Consider the following 21206-nt stretch of genomic DNA (forward strand, 5'->3'; position numbering starts at 1 on the left):
TGTGATATTTCATCTTCCTCGCAAAGGACTGTTGAACAGTCAATTGCTTACTGGAAGTAGTACAAGTGGGCTTACGACTTCCCCTCTGGGATGACCATCGACTCCCAGTGGCAACAACAGCAGCGCCAGCAGCAGTAGGCGTTACACGCAAGGATGCATCGGAGGAATCCCAGGCAGGAGAGGACACGTCAGACTTGCCAGTGACATGGCCTGCAGGACTATTGGCATTCCTGGGGAAGGAGGAAATTGACACTGAGGGAGTTGGTGGGGTGGTTTGCGTGAGCTTGGTTACAAGAGGAAGGGATTTACTGGTCAGTGGACTGCTTCCGCTGTCACCCAAAGTTTTTGAACTTGTCACTGACTTATTATGAATGCGCTGCAGGTGACGTATAAGGGAGGATGTTCCGAGGTGGTTAACGTCCATACCCCTACTTATTACAGCTTGACAAAGGGAACACACGGCTTGACACCTGTTGTCCGCATTTCTGGTGAAATACCTCCACACCGAAGAGCTGATTTTTTTGGTATTTTCACCTGGCATGTCAACGGCCATATTCCTCCCACGGACAACAGGTGTCTCCCCGGGTGCCTGACTTAAACAAACCACCTCACCATCAGAATCCTTCTGGTCAATTTCCTCCCCAGCGCCAGCAACACCCATATCCTCCTCATCCTGGTGTACTTCAACACTGACATCTTCAATCTGACTATCAGGAACTGGACTGCGGGTGCTCCTTCCAGCACTTGCAGGGGGCATGCAAATAGTGGAAGGCGCATGCTCTTCACGTCCAGTGTTGGGAAGGTCAGGCATCGCAAACGACACAATTGGACTCTCCTTGTGGATTTGGGATTTCAAAGAACGCACAGTTCTTTGCGGTGCTTTTGCCAGCTTGAGTCTTTTCAGTTTTCTAGCGAGAGGCTGAGTGCTTCCATCCTCATGTGAAGCTGAACCACTAGCCATGAACATAGGCCAGGGCCTCAGCCGTTCCTTGCCACTCCGTGTGGTAAATGGCATATTGGCAAGTTTACGCTTCTCCTCCGACAATTTTATTTTAGGTTTTGGAGTCCTTTTTTTTCTGATATTTGGTGTTTTGGATTTGACATGCTCTGTACTATGACATTGGGCATCGGCCTTGGCAGACGACGTTGCTGGCATTTCATCGTCTCGGCCATGACTAGTGGCAGCAGCTTCAGCACGAGGTGGAAGTGGATCTTGATCTTTCCCTAATTTTGGAACCTCAACTTTTTTGTTCTCCATATTTTATAGGCAGAACTAAAAGGCACCTCAGGTAAACAATGGAGATGGATGGATTGGATACTAGTATACAATTATGGACGGACTGCCACGGTTAGGTGGTATAAAAAAACCACGGTTAGGTGGTATATATTGTAATACAATTATGGATGGACGGACTGCCTGCCGAGTGCCGACACAGAGGTAGCCACAGCCGTGAACTACCGCACTGTACACTGGTTGATAAAGAGATAGTAGTATACTCGTAACAACTAGTATGACTGACTATGACGGTATAAAGAATGAAAAAAAAACCACGGTTAGGTGGTATATATTGTAATACAATTATGGATGGACGGACTGCCTGCCGAGTTCCGACACAGAGGTAGCCACAGCCGTGAACTACCGCACTGTACACTGGTTGATAAAGAGATAGTAGTATACTCGTAACAACTAGTATGACTGACTATGACGGTATAAAGAATGAAAAAAAAACCACGGTTAGGTGGTATATATTGTAATACAATTATGGATGGACGGACTGCCTGCCGAGTTCCGACACAGAGGTAGCCACAGCCGTGAACTACCGCACTGTACACTGGTTGATAAAGAGATAGTAGTATACTCGTAACAACTAGTATGACTGACTATGACGGTATAAAGAATGAAAAAAAAACCACGGTTAGGTGGTATATATTATAATACAATTATGGATGGACGGACTGCCTGCCGACTGCCGACACAGAGGTAGCCACAGCCGTGAACTACCGCACTGTACACTGGTTGATAAAGAGATAGTAGTATACTCGTAACAACTAGTATGACTGACTATGACGGTATAAAGAATGAAAAAAAAACCACGGTTAGGTGGTATATATTATAATACAATTATGGATGGACGGACTGCCTGCCGACTGCCGACACAGAGGTAGCCACAGCCATGAACTACCGCACTGTACACTGGTTGATAAAGAGATAGTAGTATACTCGTAACAACTAGTATGACACTATGACGGTATAAAGAATGAAAAAAAAACCACGGTTAGGTGGTATATATTATAATACAATTATGGATGGACGGACTGCCTGCCGACTGCCGACACAGAGGTAGCCACAGCCGTGAACTACCGCACTGTACACTGGTTGATAAAGAGATAGTAGTATACTCGTAACAACTAGTATGACACTATGACGGTATAAAGAATGAAAAAAAAACCACGGTTAGGTGGTATATATTATAATACAATTATGGATGGACGGACTGCCTGCCGAGTGCCGACACAGAGGTAGCCACAGCTGTGAACTACCGCACTGTACACTGGTTGATAAAGAGATAGTAGTATACTCGTAACAACTAGTATGACTGACTATGACGGTATAAAGAATGAAAAAAAAACCACGGTTAGGTGGTATATATTATAATACAATTATGGATGGACGGACTGCCTGCCGACTGCCGACACAGAGGTAGCCACAGCCGTGAACTACCGCACTGTACACTGGTTGATAAAGAGATAGTAGTATACTCGTAACAACTAGTATGACACTATGACGGTATAAAGAATGAAAAAAAAACCACGGTTAGGTGGTATATATTATAATACAATTATGGATGGACGGACTGCCTGCCGACTGCCGACACAGAGGTAGCCACAGCCGTGAACTACCGCACTGTACACTGGTTGATAAAGAGATAGTAGTATACTCGTAACAACTAGTATGACACTATGACGGTATAAAGAATGAAAAAAAAACCACGGTTAGGTGGTATATATTATAATAATACAATTATGGATGGACGGACTGCCTGCCGACTGCCGACACAGAGGTAGCCACAGCCGTGAACTACCGCACTGTACACTGGTTGATAAAGAGATAGTAGTATACTCGTAACAACTAGTATGACTATGACGACGGTATAAAGAAAGAAAAAAAAATACCACGGTTAGGTGGTATATAATTATACAATTATGGATGGACGGACTGCCTGCCGAGTGCCGACTGCCGACACAGAGGTAGCCACAGCCGTGAACTACCGCACTGTACTGTGTCTGCTGCTAATATAGACTGGTTGATAAAGAGATAGTATACAACAATATACTACTATACTGGTGGTCAGGCACTGGTCACCACTAGTCACACTGGCAGTGGCACTCCTGCAGCAAAAGTGTGCACTGTTTAATTTTAAATTAATATAATATTATGTACTCCTGGCTCCTGCTATAACAACCTGCAGTGCTCCCCAGTCTCCCCCACAATTATTATAAGCTTTTATACATTGATGTGCAGCACACTGGGCTGAGCTGAGTGCACACAGACTGAGTCACACTGTGTGACTGCTGTGTATCGTTTTTTTCAGGCAGAGAACGGATATAGCAGAGAACGGATATATTAAATAAAAGTTAACTTAACAACAACTGCACTGGTCACTGTGGTAAACTCTGTCTGCACAATCTCTCTCTCTCTCTCTCTCTTCTAATCTATTCTAATGGAGAGGACGCCAGCCACGTCCTCTCCCTATCAATCTCAATGCACGTGTGAAAATGGCGGCGACGCGCGGCTCCTTATATAGAATCCGAGTCTCGCGAGAATCCGACAGCGTCATGATGACGTTCGGGCGCGCTCGGGTTAACCGAGCAAGGCGGGAAGATCCGAGTCGCTCGGACCCGTGAAAAAAAAAGTGAAGTTCGTGCGGGTTCGGATTCAAAGAAACCGAACCCGCTCATCTCTAGTGCAAACATGTCTATCATCCATTGATATGCCGAAAATAGCATCCACTTTTTTACTCTGCAATCAGTAGTTGCCATGTAACAATATATATCTTCTTCTTCTTCTTCTTCTTCTTCCTCCTTCCTCCTACCCCTGTTTTTCCTCGTTTCTTCCCTTCCTCTCACCTAGCTCAATTACAAGAGGTCTCTCTACTTGTCCCACTATACCTTCCTCTCTATTATTCCTGTATCCACCCCCCCCCCCCAATGTTCCCAAATATTCCTACTGTTTCCCTCTATTTTTAGGAAAGTTCCGATGTCCTCTTTTAAAAATGACAAAGTCTCATACTTTGGCATTTTTAAAAGAGGAATGGTAATGGGAACAGATCACCATTGCCCTCACTCTGACACACCGATCTTGCATAAATATACATTCATGTCTGTATGGGTCATTTTATAAACATTTGGGGAAAATCCCACCAACATTCTACACGACGGGGAGAATCTCACACAAGCAGGGTTAACCTGTGGCTGACTATGCTGGGTATCTCTCTTTTGTCACAGTAACTAGAGTTCCTAAACAAGACTGCCAATACGTTGTGAGGCAACCTGCCTGTGCTAGCCACCCGGGTGTACAGGAGCCCAGCCATCACCTTTATGTCTTTGAAAATGGTGCATCCCCTGCACAGACTGAACCCCAGATCACCTTCGTTACATGTAGTGCCAGGGGGACAGAAAAATGCCCCAATCAGACGTTTTAGCCTCGCAGAAAAGTACAGATGTGTTACATGCTGGACAGATCCAGCTTGGTGTAAGTAAGCTGACAGGGGCTGTTCCTGGGTCTCTTTGCAGCGCCTAGGCTAGCAATGGCCGTATAGGCCTAGGGGAGACCTTGGAGTACTGGTGTGGTGCAGAGAGGCTGCACGCTGCTTTTCTCATGCCCAATAAAAGACTCTTTTTCTGCGTTAGGGAAACACAAGGTGAGGGCAGATTTCCCCTTACACTCAGACAGGGAAGGGTTTACAAGGACTGCTTATTCCGCCAATGAGAGCGCAGAACGCACCAGGCTCAGCAGCCAATTACAGCACAGCAGGCACCGTATATAAAAGACGTCAGAGAGCGGCTTGTGCTGTATTACCATTTGTTGGTTAAAGTGACGTTGAGCTAACATGGCAGAAACTGCACCAGCCGTCGCCGCTGTCCCGCCGTCAGAGGGCGCAGCCAAAAAGAAGAGGCAGCCGAAGAAAGCTGCAGGGGGAGCCAAGAAAAGCGGCAAGTCTTCCGGGCCCAGCGTTTCCGAGCTGATCTTAAAGGCCGTGGCCGCCTCCAAGGAGCGCAGTGGAGTTTCTCTTGCCGCCCTGAAGAAGGCTCTGGCTGCCGGAGGCTACGATGTGGAGAAGAATAACAGTCGCATCAAAGTGGGGGTGAAAGGATTGGTGACCAAAGGAACTCTCACCCAAGTGAAAGGCACCGGAGCTTCCGGCTCCTTCAAGCTCAATAAGAATCAGCTGGAGAGCAAGAAGGCCGCCCTGAAGCCCAAGAAACCAGCGGCAAAGAAAGTGGCCAAGTCCCCGAAGAAGCCCAAGAGAGCTCCGAGTGCAGCCAAGAGCCCCAAGAAGGTGAAGAAACCCACAAAAGCGGCTGCTGCCAAAAGCCCAAAGAAGCCTAAAGCCGCGAAGCCCAAGAAAGCGGCCAAGAGTCCGGCCAAGAAGGCGGGGAAGCCCAAAGCAGCCAAGAGTCCGGCCAAGAAGGCGGCGAAGCCCAAAGCCGCCAAAAGCCCGGCCAAGAAGGTAGCTAAGCCCAAGAAAGCTGCGGCCAAGAAGTGATGGAAGAGCCGCCGTAGCAGCCTCGCTTCCTTGTTATCCCCCCAAAGGCTCTTTTCAGAGCCACCCACCCTGTCCCGGCAGAGCTGTAGGCGCACGGCGTACAGATATTGAGTCACTACATTACGTTACAGTTCAGCAGTGTCTCCGTGGGATTTTTGGTTGCTTATTGATAGGTAACGCAGGGTTATTTATTAGCGCTACTGTAGCAAGACTGATCGGGAAATAATACCTGGATGTCCTGCTTCCTACCTCAGGCCGCTCACAATAGCGGCATGCTTCCTTCCTGTGTACTCGAACACTCACCATTCCCTGTGGTGAACAGTCTGCAGGGTAGCTGCTGAAAAGCAAGTATCAATTTAATGTTTGTTTGCACTTTCTGAGAACACTAGCTACACAATAACAGGGAGACTGCTTTACCAGAAAGAGAACCTCCAGTAGAGACAAATAGTTCTGTGCAGTTTCTATCAGAGTAGTTGGCTAGTAAGCTTCCCTACTTATTAATTGTTCAAGAGGTCGTTGTAACAGAATTATATATAAACTACACTTGGAGAAACATTCACAGCTGTGCCTTAATACCCTATGCTTGAATTTTAGGACATGTATTGTGTCAGCATGTCATCGTTATAATACAAGTTACGTTTTAACTCCACATCTTTTCAAGAGTACCCCGCTACAGCACCTCCTGCGCACGCTATGCACGGTATATTACACCTACATCCTTCAGAATTTTTCATAAAACAATATCGAACCGATTCCACCCGGACACAAGGAGGCATCATCCAAATGGACAGAGGCAATTATGCTGCTGCCTTTTTCCATTCCAGATTGACTAGAATTCTAGATATATATGGTCTATGCATTGTAAATGGCAACTTCTGGCGTCTTATATTTGAATATCCAGCGAGACTTTGTAGATGGGAAAGAAGTGTATTTCTATCGTTAGTATTGTGGATCTGACTAACAATACGCTTCCCTCGAAAAGCAGCATGTTCATAAAGCTCATTTCAGGAGTACTGTAGGTGGCCCTTAAAAGGGCCTTTTGTTAGCGTGTTTCGGGAAAGGAGATCAGCCAAAGAGGAGCCAGATCTTAACCTCCAAAACCATACAGAGTGCGGCCCTGGCGCTTGAGAGCATAGACCACATCCATAGCGGTCACAGTCTTCCTCTTGGCGTGCTCGGTGTAAGTGACGGCGTCCCGGATCACATTCTCTAGAAAGACCTTCAGCACCCCACGGGTCTCCTCGTAGATGAGGCCAGAAATGCGCTTCACGCCACCTCTGCGAGCGAGACGGCGAATGGCTGGCTTCGTGATGCCCTGGATGTTGTCCCGCAGCACCTTCCTGTGGCGCTTAGCGCCTCCTTTCCCGAGTCCCTTACCACCTTTGCCTCTTCCTGACATCTTCAAACAGCTTGCGAGTTGCAATCAGTAAGAATGAGTTGATCGCCTCACAGCAGCCCTTTATTAAGAGGAAGGGCGGACCTGATGGGGGACTTAGAACTCGGAGAGGAGGAGACCTGGGTAGTCCGCCTTTTCTGACTTAGCACACCGCAGGACAGTGGCAGCTTTCTCTTCGTCATCTCTATTCATTTCCGTGAACAGATATATAAATGTTAAAAAAAAAAAAAAAATTGTATCCATTTGATCCCACATTTCTAGGGTAAAATAGGAAAAGAAGGTTTTACACCTATAGTCAATTAACGAAAAGTAGTGACATTTCATTCTCCCTGAAATGATAAATAATATATTTTCCAAATACATATATAGTGTTTATCACTATTAAGTCGGACCCACACCAGCGCCTTGGGCTAGGAGCGCGATTCATCGGACTGGCCCAATGAGAGACGAGCTAAATTCGGCGGGTCAAAACAAGTTAACCGGAGTGGACAATTCAAATCCTGGTAGGGGAACACTCCCCCAATGGCATGCCGCTTCTGATGTGTCCCTCGCTACAAGTATTCCTGGCACCCAGGCTCGGTTCGCTTCGATCTCTAATTAGCGAGCGCCAGCGTATCAGCTATGTTCTCTCGCCGTCTCATAATATTGTATATTAGGTGTAAATAATAATAGTATGTCAATTGGGTCAGCTGAACCGTACCTTAGCGCTCAGCCACATTGCGACCCGGATCACTACTACTCCTCAAATAACCATTGAAGCCGTTTTTACAGCAACGAGCATAACTGGTACGTGTGCGCCTAAACGGGAACCCTGCTGTGTGATGTCATAATGGACTAGGTACAAGCAGGGGCACCGCAGTTTGCATCCCGTTGTTACTTTTGCAACGATATCATAGTAACACAGGTCATCTTGAAGACCGACTTTTAACCACCTGCTTATCAAGATTATGATACAGTAGTAGCGATATTAACAATGTAACAATCCAGTTTGTATCACTTGAGCCAGACAGAAAATTATGTGCTAGTCACACAGCAACTACACGGGCAGTGTTTCTGCTGCTCTCTGGCTTTTTAGAAGCCCTGGCATCTGTAGCTTTGACGAGTTCTGTAGAAATCTGATCTACGTCTGGAACGTGTTTTACAGTACATGAGAGCGGAGAGAATGCCGCTTTGCACGCAGTAATCATCAACAGGGGGGGGTCTCCTGTACTAGCTCGCACACTAGAGGGGAGTTCCCCAGCATCCGACTAACAAGATGCACATGTATAAGGAATGAAGAAACTACAACACAGCCTAGATTACTGTGATTCAGTCAAATTCAGGGAGACAGGACACAGCGCAAATAATAAGTTACAGCCCGATTAGCGAGGAGATGGGTGGCTCTTAAAAGAGCCTTTGTGTTCGTGTGGGAGAGGAAGGGGAGATTACTTGGCGCTGGTGTACTTGGTGACGGCCTTGGTGCCCTCGGACACGGCGTGCTTGGCCAACTCTCCCGGCAGCAGCAGGCGTACGGCGGTCTGGATCTCCCGGGAGGTGATGGTGGAGCGCTTGTTGTAGTGAGCCAGGCGGGAAGCTTCCCCCGCAATGCGCTCAAAAATGTCATTGACAAAGGAGTTCATGATGCCCATAGCCTTGGAGGAGATGCCGGTGTCAGGGTGCACCTGCTTCAGCACCTTGTACACGTAGATGGCGTAACTCTCCTTCCTGCTCTTCCTACGCTTCTTTCCATCTTTCTTCTGGGTCTTGGTTACGGCCTTCTTTGAGCCCTTCTTGGGCGCCGGCGCGGACTTTGCTGGTTCAGGCATTTCCACCACTCACTTCTTCTACACACAGCAGGGAGAGTCTGTGCCGTACACCGCCCGGGTTTGCTCTATTTATAGGCATCTTATGCAAATGAGGCTTCAACGCTTCTGGTAAAAGTGTAGGGTAAGTATAAGCTAAGTATAGGGTAAAAGTGTCACGTGACGCTGAGTGGTAGCTAACACCCCCCCCCACACACACACTACATATTGCGGATTGGTCTGTGGATAAACTCGAGCTGCATTGGTTCATTTGTAAGCAAACCAATCACAGAGCACGCGGTAGACCCACTCTGAGTGTATATATAGGAGGAGGGCGGTATTACAGGTTCACATTTTCTCTCAGTTTGTTAGAAGGAATTATTTGTTTTGTGAACTGAACATGTCCGGCAGAGGCAAACAAGGCGGCAAGACCCGGGCTAAGGCCAAGACTCGCTCATCCCGGGCCGGTCTCCAGTTCCCAGTCGGTCGCGTTCACCGTCTGCTGAGGAAAGGAAACTATGCTGAGCGAGTGGGAGCCGGTGCCCCGGTCTATCTGGCCGCGGTGCTGGAGTATCTGACGGCTGAGATCCTGGAGCTCGCCGGAAACGCCGCCCGCGACAACAAGAAGACCCGCATCATCCCCCGCCACCTGCAGCTGGCTGTGCGCAACGACGAAGAGCTCAACAAGCTGCTCGGTGGGGTGACCATCGCCCAGGGAGGCGTTCTGCCCAACATCCAGGCCGTGCTGCTGCCCAAGAAGACCGAGAGCCACAAACCGGCCAAGAGCAAGTAATGTGAGGCTGGCAGCTTCCACCACCGAAACGATGTACCCGACACACAACACAAAGGCTCTTTTCAGAGCCACCCACGTCTTCCCAGGAGAGCTGTGTGTACTGTCATTGCTTGTGTTGTAGCGATATCTGACGGGCTAGCCGCGCTTTCATCTCCACATCCCGTCCATACAACCGCTAAAGGTATAGACGCTCCCTTACCCTTTAGGAGCCCTGGTCTGTTGTGGTGAAATCTAAAGATAGTCTGAATATTCCCTTTGCAATAACTGCATGCTGCAAATGAGGCCCCTTCCGCTTATAGGAGTGGGAAGCTGATCCGTGTAAAGTATATAAGGAGAGAAACCATATTCTCTCTCCGTGTGACGTAACAAAGCTAGGATGAAAACAGCTGCATTACATACAAATATTTGATAATTGAGAGCAATATCCTCTTATCCCAGCTGAAGAAAACAATTTTACAAGGGAATCTAGGCGGAACACTAGTAACAATGTACTGTCGGGTGAACCAGCCCGTCCAGATATTTAATTATTTTTGATAGTCAACATTCCATTATTCACTTTGCGGCTTGCTTATCGTATTATATATGTAAACTTCATAGACTTGGCCTGTCATTTGAAGCTGCTATGGGTGGAGAGCGGAGGATTCATCCGCATCCTGTTACTCTGACACTGAGGGGTGACTTATGCTGCAGCTCGTTTAGAAAGACTTGGTGGCTCTGAAAAGAGCCTTTGGGTTGTTGCGTGTATAGGAGTGCCGAGTTTCTATGCCCTCTCCCCTCGGATCCTGCGGGCCAGCTGGATGTCTTTGGGCATGATGGTCACCCTCTTGGCGTGGATGGCGCACAGGTTGGTGTCCTCGAACAGCCCCACCAGATAAGCCTCGCTGGCCTCTTGTAGGGCCATGACGGCGGAGCTCTGGAAGCGCAGGTCAGTCTTGAAGTCCTGGGCGATCTCACGCACCAGACGCTGGAAGGGCAGCTTGCGGATCAGCAGCTCAGTGGATTTCTGATACCGGCGGATCTCGCGAAGAGCAACAGTTCCAGGACGATAGCGGTGAGGTTTCTTCACGCCGCCGGTAGCTGGGGCGCTCTTCCGGGCAGCTTTCGTTGCCAGTAGAGATGGCTACTGACTCACTGTCTCAACACAGTGACTCAAATCATCAGGAAGTATGAATGATTCGAGTCACTCACTGTTTAATGAGTCGAGACAGCTGCAGCAGCAGCCTCTCTCAGCCAGAGGGAGGAAACTCAGTGTCTCCTTCAGTCAGTGTATTCTGCTGTGTGTCTTTAGCTGTGATTGGCCAGAGGCTATACCAGGTGACACCCAGTGGGAGGGGGGAGGGAGCAGTCACGACTCACCAGTCAGTGAGTGCTGTGCTGCTGTGCCTGAGTCATGTCATGAATCATGATTCATCCTGAGTCTGCCAGTGAGTTGAGACAGTTGCACACTGTGTAGACTCAGTGGATGGATCTGATTCATGCAGCATAAGCCTGCAGGAGGTGGAGCCCCTGTGGTACAGGGCTCTCATCTCAGTGTTCTCAACTCACTGTTCCTGCTCAATGTGATTGTGGGTGGCAAACTCCCTGGAGGCTAGATAGTGGATAATATAATAAATACAAGCCCACCTAAAATTATCTAATTAGCAAAGTATGCAAAGTAAAAAAAAAATGTTTTTATTTGGTTTAGTTACAGACTGAATGATGTGTTTCATGGCTGTTAAGCTTTCTCTCCTCAGCCAGAAGTAATGTGCATATTCTGTAACTAGTGTGCAATAAGTGGTTATTAATAATATATCAACTTAACACTGAATCTATGTTAATATATTATTAACAATCAGTGCATAAGCAACTGCCTCCCCCAGATACACTGCACAATCACTGCAGCTGAATAACTCCCTTCATGAGTCCAGCACTGATCTGCCAGCACTGGCAACTCACTGATTCATGTGCAGTCTCTGCAATACATTCCACTACAAATGAGTCATGACTCATGTGCCGAGACACTGACTCGAGACACTTCACTGAACTGAGTCATGTGTCTCAACTCAGTTCAGTGAATCACTTTGCCCATGACTAGTTGCCAGCTGCTTGCGGGGAGCTTTCCCTCCTGTAGATTTGCGGGCGGTCTGCTTGGTCCTGGCCATATTTCCACACAGATCTGACTTCTACCAAGTAGAAAAAAGACTGAATAGCCAACAGCCGGCAACAACTGTATTTATGCACAGAGCTGCTTTGTGATTTGATGAGTTAAACACGCCCTTCATCCTGGTTGGTTTCGGTGAAGAAGCTGTAAGTTTCATAAAGCCCGCCAAGAATTTCTGTTTCCTCTATTGTTTATGTGAAGTTTCTAACGGCCCGGCCTCGAGGTCTTTTCACGGTATAGCAGCCCCGGCCCCAGTACACATATACCAAACGTAATCACACACAGTGCTGCTGAATAGCTGCAATAGCCGGGGATAAAAAAAAAATATATATATATATATATATATATATATATATTGTGTGTACAGAATATAATCCTTACAAGCCCTAATACCAGGGAAATGATAATATGGGATGGCAGGTAAACTAGCAAACAACAACAGCAAAAGCAGCACAGCTTAGATCAAAACAGCGGCGTATAAAATAAAATAATCATTTGATCATTAAAACATGAATGTTAAATCTAAAGCTGCTCACTTTAATGTAGTCAGAACTCCTGCGTGTGTGAGAAACGATATGATACTAATGGGAAACAGTATTATAGTATGATACAATTGTAACTACTCTATTGAAACATTGCTGGATACAATCTGAGCAAAAGTATCAACTTAGACCGCAACCTCAACCTCGTGAATCTGCTAAACTACATGAAGAGAATATAAGGCTATATATTTAGTTTCAAAGGGGGTTCTACATCTACTCAGAGGAAATTAAAATCCTATAAAGTACTAAAGGCCCTGCATAGCAATACCCTTATTGTTTTATTTTATTACTGGGTTTTTTTTTTCCTGTATGCCCATTTAACTATTGTATATTCATTTCAATTGTTCTTGTAAAAATAAACTTTAAAACATCTGTTAAAAGTTGTATTTATGGTAATTAATCGAATGTAAGACTCTGAGGAATAAACAGATTTAAAACCAGTATATATTCAACTGAATTTATGTGACATAGCAATTATCTATCTATCTATCTATCTATCTATCTATCTATCTATCTATCTATCTATCTATCTATCTATCTATCTATCTATCAAATTGTATTGGAACTCATTGAAATACCCGTTTGTATATGTACCACACGAAAATGTAAATTATTGCTGTTAAATACATCGCATAAAAAAAGTATACACTGTATGTGATAATGTCTGGAAACAATCAAAAATGTTTAACGTAAAAAAATCATTCCAGATCGATGGTAGCATGAATATTCCTCTTATTCATGCTACTACTTAAAAAAAATGATGCCCTTCACCTAGGGCATCTCTTCTGGCAGAGATTAAGGGTCATCCTGACAACATGGCACCAGGTCATTATAGATCCTACACCCAAGAATAGGCCCACAGCGTTACAGTTGGCAGGATTGATAAAAGTGGAAGTACCTGCTTTGATTTGCCAGCTCACTTGGATTGCCTTACATTGTGGCTGCTATAGTTTGGTTGGATAGGTGGATGATTTGTGGTCAGCCATCCACTCTCCGATTTCCATAGCCAATTGTATCAGAAATTGCTTCTTTAAGACGAGATCCAGGATCTCATCTCTTTTCAATGACTGTGGATCTTCCACCCATCGTTCCACACAATTGCATCAACTGGGTGGCATATACCGAAATGTGAGCTAGAAACACCTTGAAGATAACCAAGAACATTACACAGCACAAATGTTTTATCACAGTGATATGTGGAATTGAAAGGAGTCATCTCAGGAAACCCACATACTTTAAGAAGAGGTTCCATTAATCCGGTTGACAGATGACCAGTGGGATCTGGTCCATGAATTCAGCCTTATGGTCCAGAAGTTACTTTCATATGGTGTGCATACATGAAATGCAATGCTCCATGTTGAGCAACTTTCTCATGCTTAAGTACAATTGCTTGTGGCACAGCAATGCATCTAAATAACTTTGTTGCACCATTGCTCCACTCCTCGGGTGACCGTTATCTTTGATCTTGGCCTGCCATTTGCCTGCTGGCTAGCAGTTGTGTTCATTTTTTTGTCCTCTTCCACACCTTTTCATCTGCTCCTGATTCGCCGATTCTTCTCCTTGTTCCTCCCATGTCCCATTGATAACCCTTTGTGTCTCGTCACTTTAATTCTGCCTTTTATTTTTACATTCCACTCATTTGTCCAATCTTTATCTATTCCTCCTTCTGCCTTTTCTTCCCATCTCCGATTATCTCCTCCCTTTTCTTATCTTACACTACTCTTCTCCCTGTTCCAACTTTTTCCCTTCATCACCCTTATTTTTCACCTCATTTCTCCCATCCCTCACACTTTACTCATACCCTCCTATTTCTACGTCCCCCTTATTCCTACTGTCTCCTCCTGTTGTCCACCCTACTTCCACTACCACCCCCCTACAAATAAAACACACACACACACACACACACACACACACACACACACACACACACACACACACACTACAATGTTTCTCTTTTAAATGGTTGCAGTACTGGGGGAACTGTGGTCAAAATCGTGAATGTAAGTAAGATGGGGAGTGTTAGGGTTCGACTGCAGGAGGTTAGGTTGTGGTTAGGCAATAGTGGCAGGGTTAGAGATAGGCTGTGGGAGGGGAGGGTTAGGATGTGGGGAGGGAGTGTTAGGGTTAGGAACAAAGAAGGGGGGTAGGTTTAGGCTACAGGAGGGATATGTTTAGGAACTAAGGAGAAGGTGAGGGTTATTATACTTACCTCTCCCCTGTCGTGATTCTCAGCATCGGAATGCCGCTGATGGTCTTCTGACCACAGTCATCCCAAATGCGGGCCTCCCGTATGTTTTCCGATGTCAGTATCATGCAGTCTAAGGGAGTTAATGATTTGCAGGACCACAAGCTAAACCTTATATGTCTGGGACATTGCATGAAGAAAATACAAGGCTACTGTAGATTTGGATTATATAAAGGGGCTTTTCTACTACTCACTGGAAACGAAATAAAAAAATAAAAAAATAAAAACAGAACCTTATTGTTCTACTATAATCACTGAATTTGTATTTATGCATATGTATCTCATTTATATCCATTTTGCTTGCTATTGAAAAAAAAAACCTTGCACTTTAAAAGAATTGAGAAAAGTTATATTTATGATAAAATAATAGAGTTTAGGCTCTTAAATGGGACCATAGGGATTTAAGGACAATATATATCTATCATAGTTTATGTGAAATAATAATAAAAACAAACCTAATTCAATAACAATCACTCACCTCTTCTGATGGTGCACCACGCCAACAATGTCTGCTCCAATGTGAGTGTGCCACTACCCATGACTCCTCATTGTGCTATTACTTACCGCTGAGAAATAATTAGTAATATGGGGAAACATGTAATCAATGCGCACATTCCATAGTAAGATGGAACAGGGCCTTCCCGCCTCTTCAACTGGGTCAGTTTTTATGTATGTATATATTTATTTATTTATTTATTTATTTATTTTTCTACCATCCTTGGAGACGCAGAAAGCCACTGGTGTGGCACAGATCCAGCTCCGTGGTCCCCCTACCTGCTCTGGAGTTTCTATGCAGACTCCCACCGCTCTAGTGCCCTACTCCAGCCTGCCATCATTGGTTGGGGGTGAGGTTCAGACCTTGATGATACTTGCTGCTGGCCCACGCCCTCCATTTTGCAGTCATCAACTCTGTTTGTCCACATCTCACGTCCATCCTCATGTGCCTTCCATTCCTCTATGGCGATCATCTTCTCTCAACACTGCTCTTGACCTGCCCTAGTCTATATCTGTGCTTTCCATCACTGGTCAATGCAGTTGAACTCTGGTCTGTTAATCTGCGTTGCCCTTCTTCTCACAACTTTGCATCCACAGTGGATCTCTGCTGACACAAAGGGGGTAATTCCAAGTTGATCGCAGCAGGACATTTTTTGCAGTTGGGCAAAACCATGTGCACTGCAGGTGGGGCAGATATAACATTTGCAGAGACAGTTAGGTTTGGGTGGGTTATTTTGTTTTTGTGCAGAGAAAATACTGGCTGCGTTATTTGTACACTGCAATTTAGATTGCAGATTGAACACACCACACCCAAATCTAACTCTCTCTGCAAATGTTATATCTGCCCCACCTGCAGTGTACATGGTTTTGCCCAACTGCTAAAAATGTCCTGCTGCGATCAACTTGGAATTACCCCCAATGTTTCCCCCAGAGGTTCTGATGCTCCGTTCCGCAGCCGCCTTTTCTCCAGACCAGGCATTCCCAACCACGGTCCTCAAGGCACACTAACAGTGCAGGTTTTAGTGATATCCATGCTTCACCACAGGTGACTTAATTAGTAGCTCAGTTATTTTGATTTAACCATCTGTGCTGCAGCCTGGATATCACTAAAACCTGCACTGTTGGTGTGCCTAGAGGACCATGGATGGGAATGCCTGCTCTAGACATTCAGCCTCGTGGTCTCTGCATATCTTTCGCCTGCTATCCAACAGTGAGGTTCAGTGCTGAAGCTGCAGCAACTGCTTTTATCACGGTAGTACATTTGAAAACGTAAGATTAGTTGAACCATTGCTCCTCAGGTGACTGTTGTCTCTCATCTTATTCTGCAAGCTTCATCATTTTATTTTATTTCCCAGAACTATTGTGTGCAAACTAGAGATGAGCGCCTGAAATTTTTCGGGTTTTGTGTTTTGGTTTTGGGTTCGGTTCCGCGGCCGTGTTTTGGGTTCGAACGCGTTTTGGCAAAACCTCACCGAATTATTTTTGTCGGATTCGGGTGTGTTTTGGATTCGGGTGTTTTTTTCCAAAAACACTAAAAAACAGCTTAAATCATAGAATTTGGGGGTCATTTTGATCCCAAAGTATTATTAACCTCAAAAACCATAATTTACACTCATTTTCAGTCTATTCTGAATACCTCACACCTCACAATATTATTTTTAGTCCTAAAATTTGCACCGAGGTCGCTGTGTGAGTAAGATAAGCGACCCTAGTGGCCGACACAAACACCGGGCCCATCTAGGAGTGGCACTGCAGTGTCACGCAGGATGTCCCTTCCAAAAAACCCTCCCCAAACAGCACATGACGCAAAGAAAAAAAGAGGCGCAATGAGGTAGCTGTGTGAGTAAGATTAGCGACCCTAGTGGCCGACACAAACACCGGGCCCATCTAGGAGTGGCACTGCAGTGTCACGCAGGATGGCCCTTCCAAAAAACCCTCCCCAAACAGCACATGACGCAAAGAAAAAAAGAGGCGCAATGAGGTAGCTGACTGTGTGAGTAAGATTAGCGACCCTAGTGGCCGACACAAACACCGGGCACATCTAGGAGTGGCACTGCAGTGTCACGCAGGATGTCCCTTCCAAAAAACCCTCCCCAAACAGCACATGACGCAAAGAAAAAAAGAGGCGCAATGAGGTAGCTGTGTGAGTAAGATTAGCGACCCTAGTGGCCGACACAAACACCGGGCCCATCTAGGAGTGGCACTGCAGTGTCACGCAGGATGTCCCTTCCAAAAAACCCTCCCCAATCAGCACATGATGCAAAGAAAAAGAAAAGAAAAAAGAGGTGCAAGATGGAATTATCCTTGGGCCCTCCCACCCACCCTTATGTTGTATAAACAAAACAGGACATGCACACTTTAACCAACCCATCATTTCAGTGACAGGGTCTGCCACACGACTGTGACTGATATGACGGGTTGGTTTGGACCCCCCCCAAAAAAGAAGCAATTAATCTCTCCTTGCACAAACTGGCTCTACAGAGGCAAGATGTCCACCTCATCTTCACCCTCCGATATATCACCGTGTACATCCCCCTCCTCACAGATTATCAATTCGTCCCCACTGGAATCCACCATCTCAGCTCCCTGTGTACTTTGTGGAGGCAATTGCTGCTGGTCAATGTCTCCGCGGAGGAATTGATTATAATTCATTTTAATGAACATCATCTTCTCCACATTTTCTGGATGTAACCTCGTACGCCGATTGCTGACAAGGTGAGCGGCGGCACTAAACACTCTTTCGGAGTACACACTTGTGGGAGGGCAACTTAGGTAGAATAAAGCCAGTTTGTGCAAGGGCCTCCAAATTGCCTCTTTTTCCTGCCAGTATAAGTATGGACTGTGTGACGTGCCTACTTGGATGCGGTCACTCATATAATCCTCCACCATTCTATCAATGTTGAGAGAATCATATGCAGTGACAGTAGACGACATGTCCGTAATCGTTGTCAGGTCCTTCAGTCCGGACCAGATGTCAGCATCAGCAGTCGCTCCAGACTGCCCTGCATCACCGCCAGCGGGTGGGCTCGGAATTCTGAGCCTTTTCCTCGCACCCCCAGTTGCGGGAGAATGTGAAGGAGGAGATGTTGACAGGTCGCGTTCCGCTTGACTTGACAATTTTGTCACCAGCAGGTCTTTCAACCCCAGCAGACCTGTGTCTGCCGGAAAGAGAGATCCAAGGTAGGCTTTAAATCTAGGATCGAGCACGGTGGCCAAAATGTAGTGCTCTGATTTCAACAGATTGACCACCCGTGAATCCTTGTTAAGCGAATTAAGGGCTGCATCCACAAGTCCCACATGCCTAGCGGAATCGCTCCGTGTTAGCTCCTTCTTCAATGCCTCCAGCTTCTTCTGCAAAAGCCTGATGAGGGGAATGACCTGACTCAGGCTGGCAGTGTCTGAACTGACTTCACGTGTGGCAAGTTCAAAGGGCATCAGAACCTTGCACAACGTTGAAATCATTCTCCACTGCACTTGAGACAGGTGCATTCCATCTCCTATATCGTGCTCAATTGTATAGGCTTGAATGGCCTTTTGCTGCTCCTCCAACCTCTGAAGCATATAGAGGGTTGAATTCCACCTCGTTACCACTTCTTGCTTCAGATGATGGCAGGGCAGGTTCAGTAGTTTTTGGTGGTGCTCCAGTCTTCTGTACGTGGTGCCTGTACGCCGAAAGTGTCCCGCAATTTTTCTGGCCACCGACAGCATCTCTTGCACGCCCCTGTCGTTTTTTAAAAAATTCTGCACCACCAAATTCAAGGTATGTGCAAAACATGGGACGTGCTGGAATTTGCCCATATTTAATGCACACACAATATTGCTGGCGTTGTCCGATGCCACAAATCCACAGGAGAGTCCAATTGGGGTAAGCCATTCCGCGATGATCTTCCTCAGTTGCCGTAAGAGGTTTTCAGCTGTGTGCGTATTCTGGAAAGCGGTGATACAAAGCGTAGCCTGCCTAGGAAAGAGTTGGCGTTTGCGAGATGCTGCTACTGGTGCCGCCGCTGCTGTTCTTGCGGCGGGAGTCCATACATCTACCCAGTGGGCTGTCACAGTCATATAGTCCTGACCCTGCCCTGCTCCACTTGTCCACATGTCCGTGGTTAAGTGGACATTGGGTACAACTGCATTTTTTAGGACACTGGTGAGTCTTTTTCTGACGTCCGTGTACATTCTCGGTATCGCCTGCCTAGAGAAGTGGAACCTAGATGGTATTTGGTAACGGGGGCACACTGCCTCAATAAATTGTCTAGTTCCCTGTGAACTAACGGCGGATACCGGACGCACGTCTAACACCAACATAGTTGTCAAGGACTCAGTTATCCGCTTTGCAGTAGGATGACTGCTGTGATATTTCATCTTCCTCGCAAAGGACTGTTGAACAGTCAATTGCTTACTGGAAGTAGTACAAGTGGGCTTACGACTTCCCCTCTGGGATGACCATCGACTCCCAGTGGCAACAACAGCAGCGCCAGCAGCAGTAGGCGTTACACGCAAGGATGCATCGGAGGAATCCCAGGCAGGAGAGGACACGTCAGACTTGCCAGTGACATGGCCTGCAGGACTATTGGCATTCCTGGGGAAGGAGGAAATTGACACTGAGGGAGTTGGTGGGGTGGTTTGCGTGAGCTTGGTTACAAGAGGAAGGGATTTACTGGTCAGTGGACTGCTTCCGCTGTCACCCAAAGTTTTTGAACTTGTCACTGACTTATTATGAATGCGCTGCAGGTGACGTATAAGGGAGGATGTTCCGAGGTGGTTAACGTCCTTACCCCTACTTATTACAGCTTGACAAAGGGAACACACGGCTTGACACCTGTTGTCCGCATTTCTGGTGAAATACCTCCACACCGAAGAGCTGATTTTTTTGGTATTTTCACCTGGCATGTCAACGGCCATATTCCTCCCACGGACAACAGGTGTCTCCCCGGGTGCCTGACTTAAACAAACCACCTCACCATCAGAATCCTTCTGGTCAATTTCCTCCCCAGCGCCAGCAACACCCATATCCTCCTCATCCTGGTGTACTTCAACACTGACATCTTCAATCTGACTATCAGGAACTGGACTGCGGGTGCTCCTTCCAGCACTTGCAGGGGGCATGCAAATAGTGGAAGGCGCATGCTCTTCACGTCCAGTGTTGGGAAGGTCAGGCATCGCAAACGACACAATTGGACTCTCCTTGTGGATTTGGGATTTCAAAGAACGCACAGTTCTTTGCGGTGCTTTTGCCAGCTTGAGTCTTTTCAGTTTTCTAGCGAGAGGCTGAGTGCTTCCATCCTCATGTGAAGCTGAACCACTAGCCATGAACATAGGCCAGGGCCTCAGCCGTTCCTTGCCACTCCGTGTGGTAAATGGCATATTGGCAAGTTTACGCTTCTCCTCCGACAATTTTATTTTAGGTTTTGGAGTCCTTTTTTTTCTGATATTTGGTGTTTTGGATTTGACATGCTCTGTACTATGACATTGGGCATCGGCCTTGGCAGACGACGTTGCTGGCATTTCATCGTCTCGGCCATGACTAGTGGCAGCAGCTTCAGCACGAGGTGGAAGTGGATCTTGATCTTTCCCTAATTTTGGAACCTCAACTTTTTTGTTCTCCATATTTTATAGGCAGAACTAAAAGGCACCTCAGGTAAACAATGGAGATGGATGGATTGGATACTAGTATACAATTATGGACGGACTGCCACGGTTAGGTGGTATAAAAAAACCACGGTTAGGTGGTATATATTGTAATACAATTATGGATGGACGGACTGCCTGCCGAGTGCCGACACAGAGGTAGCCACAGCCGTGAACTACCGCACTGTACACTGGTTGATAAAGAGATAGTAGTATACTCGTAACAACTAGTATGACTGACTATGACGGTATAAAGAATGAAAAAAAAACCACGGTTAGGTGGTATATATTGTAATACAATTATGGATGGACGGACTGCCTGCCGAGTTCCGACACAGAGGTAGCCACAGCCGTGAACTACCGCACTGTACACTGGTTGATAAAGAGATAGTAGTATACTCGTAACAACTAGTATGACTGA

The 21206-nt window shown here is 46.3% G+C and overlaps 4 protein-coding genes across 4 annotated transcripts; 2 read left to right on the forward strand and 2 right to left on the reverse strand.

The window, feature by feature from the left end:
- The first annotated feature begins 4834 nt into the window (after positions 1 to 4834).
- On the forward strand, positions 4835 to 5768 carry LOC134934954 (histone H1C-like). Its single transcript, XM_063930275.1, has one exon. It carries the CDS (start codon positions 5112 to 5114, stop codon positions 5766 to 5768), a length of 657 nt encoding a protein of 218 aa, XP_063786345.1. The 5' UTR covers positions 4835 to 5111.
- A 1087-nt stretch (positions 5769 to 6855) lies between these two features.
- LOC134934435 (histone H4) lies at positions 6856 to 7167 on the reverse strand. The gene has a single exon (XM_063929876.1). The coding sequence runs from the start codon at positions 7165 to 7167 to the stop codon at positions 6856 to 6858; it is 312 nt and encodes a 103-aa protein (XP_063785946.1).
- A 1421-nt stretch (positions 7168 to 8588) lies between these two features.
- On the reverse strand, positions 8589 to 8969 carry LOC134934955 (histone H2B 1.1). The gene has a single exon (XM_063930276.1). It carries the CDS (start codon positions 8967 to 8969, stop codon positions 8589 to 8591), a length of 381 nt encoding a protein of 126 aa, XP_063786346.1.
- A 376-nt stretch (positions 8970 to 9345) lies between these two features.
- LOC134934436 (histone H2A type 1-like) lies at positions 9346 to 9738 on the forward strand. Its single transcript, XM_063929877.1, has one exon. It carries the CDS (start codon positions 9346 to 9348, stop codon positions 9736 to 9738), a length of 393 nt encoding a protein of 130 aa, XP_063785947.1.
- The last annotated feature ends 11468 nt before the right edge of the window (positions 9739 to 21206 follow it).

Source organism: Pseudophryne corroboree, chromosome 6 (assembly GCF_028390025.1).
Source record: "Pseudophryne corroboree isolate aPseCor3 chromosome 6, aPseCor3.hap2, whole genome shotgun sequence".
Classification (NCBI taxonomy): domain Eukaryota; kingdom Metazoa; phylum Chordata; class Amphibia; order Anura; family Myobatrachidae; genus Pseudophryne; species Pseudophryne corroboree.